The sequence below is a fragment of the Rhagoletis pomonella genome, unplaced genomic scaffold (assembly GCF_013731165.1).
Source record: "Rhagoletis pomonella isolate Grant_MI unplaced genomic scaffold, Rhpom_1.0 Rhpom_scaffold_03627, whole genome shotgun sequence".
In the NCBI taxonomy this organism is placed as follows: domain Eukaryota; kingdom Metazoa; phylum Arthropoda; class Insecta; order Diptera; family Tephritidae; genus Rhagoletis; species Rhagoletis pomonella.
The window spans coordinates 17744-20629 of record NW_023462179.1 but is presented as its reverse complement, the minus strand read 5'-3'; the positions used below and the strand labels follow the sequence as shown (position 1 = coordinate 20629).

Sequence of the window (2886 nt, the reverse complement as noted above, 5' to 3'; positions counted from 1 at the left end):
TCGTTGACAAGCAGTGATAACAAGGAATGTGCCGTTGCCTTTTGTATACATAGCTCTTTATGAGTGACATCTGAAAAAAGTTCGTCCAAACTAGGTACAACAAACTTAGAATAATCCCATAAATCAGCCGCTAAAGTACGATTTTCAGCAGATGTGTCGTGCCTTGCTATCCACACACGGATTTTCATCCGAGATTTTAAATCACTATTCATCATGCCTTCGTTCAAAAAACATTTCTTTATAATTTTGAGTGCTCTTAGTGAAACTTCCCTCACGGCTTCTTTGCCGCTTTGTAATGAATGTAATAATATCTCAATTTCATCTCCAGTAGCATGTCCACAATAATCTTCGCCAGAACTCAAGTTTGCCACTTCCAAAAGTACAGATGAAGCTTTGGTCTGAACTCTACCTTGGTAACCATTAATTAAATATAGCAACAATTTCAACATTTCTAATCGAGGCATATATTTAGGATGATTGAAATCTGTCACATCCCCGTGTACGGTACGTCCTCTCATTTGAGCATGATTTTCAATTATTTGCATACCAATCAATGTAAGTTCCTCACTGTTGGCTATGGAATTTGTAACAAGTACGCGTTTCAAAAACTCAAATGCATAAGAGAAGGACGGTGCGTTGAAACAGTTATGCGATGTAGATTTATTTGCATCATTAATATATCTTACTAAGTGTCTTTGAACTTCTAGTAAGGTTCTAATAGCATTATCATCGATGTTGTTTAAAATCCATTCATTTGGGTGATCGCACTGCGGATTTACTAACCGAATAGTAGTCACCGCTAAATCTTTTCCCAGTTCAATGCAGTCCTCAAAACATACCTCGCTTAGTTTTATATACAGCTTTGACAAAATTTCCGCTGCAAGTGGTAATTTTAACAGTTTTAAAATTGGCATCAATAATTCGTGGAAATGTAGGGAAACTGCCATAGGATTGCCAGAATATGCTGATTCTAGCATGAAAGTTGCATTAGTTAATTTTTTATTCAAAAGGTCAACACGATCTTTTATGCAGTTTTCTTTTTCAATTTGATTTTTTAAGGCTTCTTGCTGTTTTTGGTTATATTCTGAAATATTCGTTCTGCCCTTGCATCGCCTTTGGTCACATTCATTTCCTAACTGTATTTTTTCTATTTGAGATTTGTTATAATGATTATCTCGCGTATATCCTGCTGATAACATATCATTACCATTTCTTTTATTGCATTGTTCCGCCTTTGCAATTAAGTATATGGAATATTCTTCGCCGGAAACAACACCGGAATCAACAGTTTTTAAATCAGCTATAATTTTTTTTATAAATGCTGGTAACATTACTCCAGGGCTCGACCGAACAACAGTAGAGATAGCATTTGAATATGCTTTTTTCTTTTCGAATTTTTCAATTAAAAGTTCTTTAATTTGTTCAGCATTTAGCGAAATAAATTTCTCTGGATCCAATTTAAAATTCAATTTTAAAATCTTTTCCCATAAAAATGGTTCTTTAATTACCACAGCAGGGTGGTGACATATAATTAGAACTTGTAACGATAGCTTTATAGCATCACTTACAGGAAGTTTCTCAAAATTAAAAATGCATTGTATTACTTCTACCAAAGTATTTGCACAAGCTAGAATTTCTTCATAATTGCCTTCATTTTCATCATCAAATTTTAAATTATCTATCTGGCTTTCGATTTCTATTATAATGGATTTAATATACGTAACGCCGTCGATTGAATGGAATATATTTGGCAGCAAAGATAAAGTGTATGATCTTACTTTTTGAGAATTCGATAACAAATTGCAAACTATAGCTTTGAATATAATATTAAGGGTACCTTTCAGTTTGCTTGGATATTGCGTTAACAACTTTTCAGCCATCAATGATACATAGCACAATGATTCGGCAGGTGCAGCGAACATAAACCGCTCGGAAAAGAACAATTGTTTATTCATGTCGAATACGACGCTCCAAAAATTGCTTAAGGTAATATTGTGCAGCGGGCATTCTGTTTTCAATATAATACAAGCAGCGCAAAGTGCCTCACATACAAGGGGAATTTGTAGGGGATTTTGTAAACCTTTTTCAACTAGCGGAAGAAGAAGGGGAGTAATTTTTGACTCCGCGTGTAATCTACCATTTTGAAGAGCAGCTAGAAGCCATTGAAGATACGCTATTCGAACAGGTTGAGTTGTTGTTTTCAGGTCCAGTCCTCTTTCAAAGATATATATGATTGATTTCGGTAGTTCGCCCAAAAACTTTGTCACCCACAAACTAAACATGTCCAAGGTGTGGCATATAACCCGCTCTTGAATTTCAGCTATCAAGGCTTTCGAAAATAAATCCACAACGAGATGCAATATCCTTGAAGTGTCATTAGTGGAAATTGAGTTGAAACTTAAGTATCCTGCGGCCTGAAAAAAATAGTAAAAATGCTTATGAATTAAGAATAATAAAATCAAAGTTTGAGGTTGACATACAAAAATAATGTTGAATTTTCAATCTTAGCAATGATACATAAATACAGGTATTGTACACGTTTTAAATTTTAAATAAAAATTATATGGAGAACTCATTAAAACATAAAAATGTGAATGCAGTTAAAAGGTTCGACTCTCAGTACCAAAACAGTACCCACTAGGGAATCCAATCCAGCATAAAAATCGCAATCACGCAAGCCTACGGGATCGAGGTCAACAATCCCGCGGGATTTGCGGGATTAAAAAAACATATTATTTCCTCTAAACAAATATATAGAAAAGATGATTTTATTTAGAAAATCTACGCATTTATTTCTAATTAATAATATTATATATATTTAATAATATAATTCTACTTAATAATATATATATATATATATATAATATATATTCTAATTGACTTTTT

At 33.5% G+C, this 2886-nt stretch overlaps 1 protein-coding gene across 1 annotated transcript; it reads right to left on the bottom strand.

Annotated features, from left to right (window-relative positions):
* Positions 1-2498, bottom strand: LOC118754278 (eIF-2-alpha kinase activator GCN1-like; the record flags this gene model as incomplete). The annotated part of the gene is given in 1 exon segment (XM_036489145.1): positions 1-2498. A coding segment is annotated over 1 exon segment (2498 nt), but the record flags the coding sequence as incomplete, so codon positions are not given.
* Positions 2499-2886: the final 388 nt, after the last annotated feature.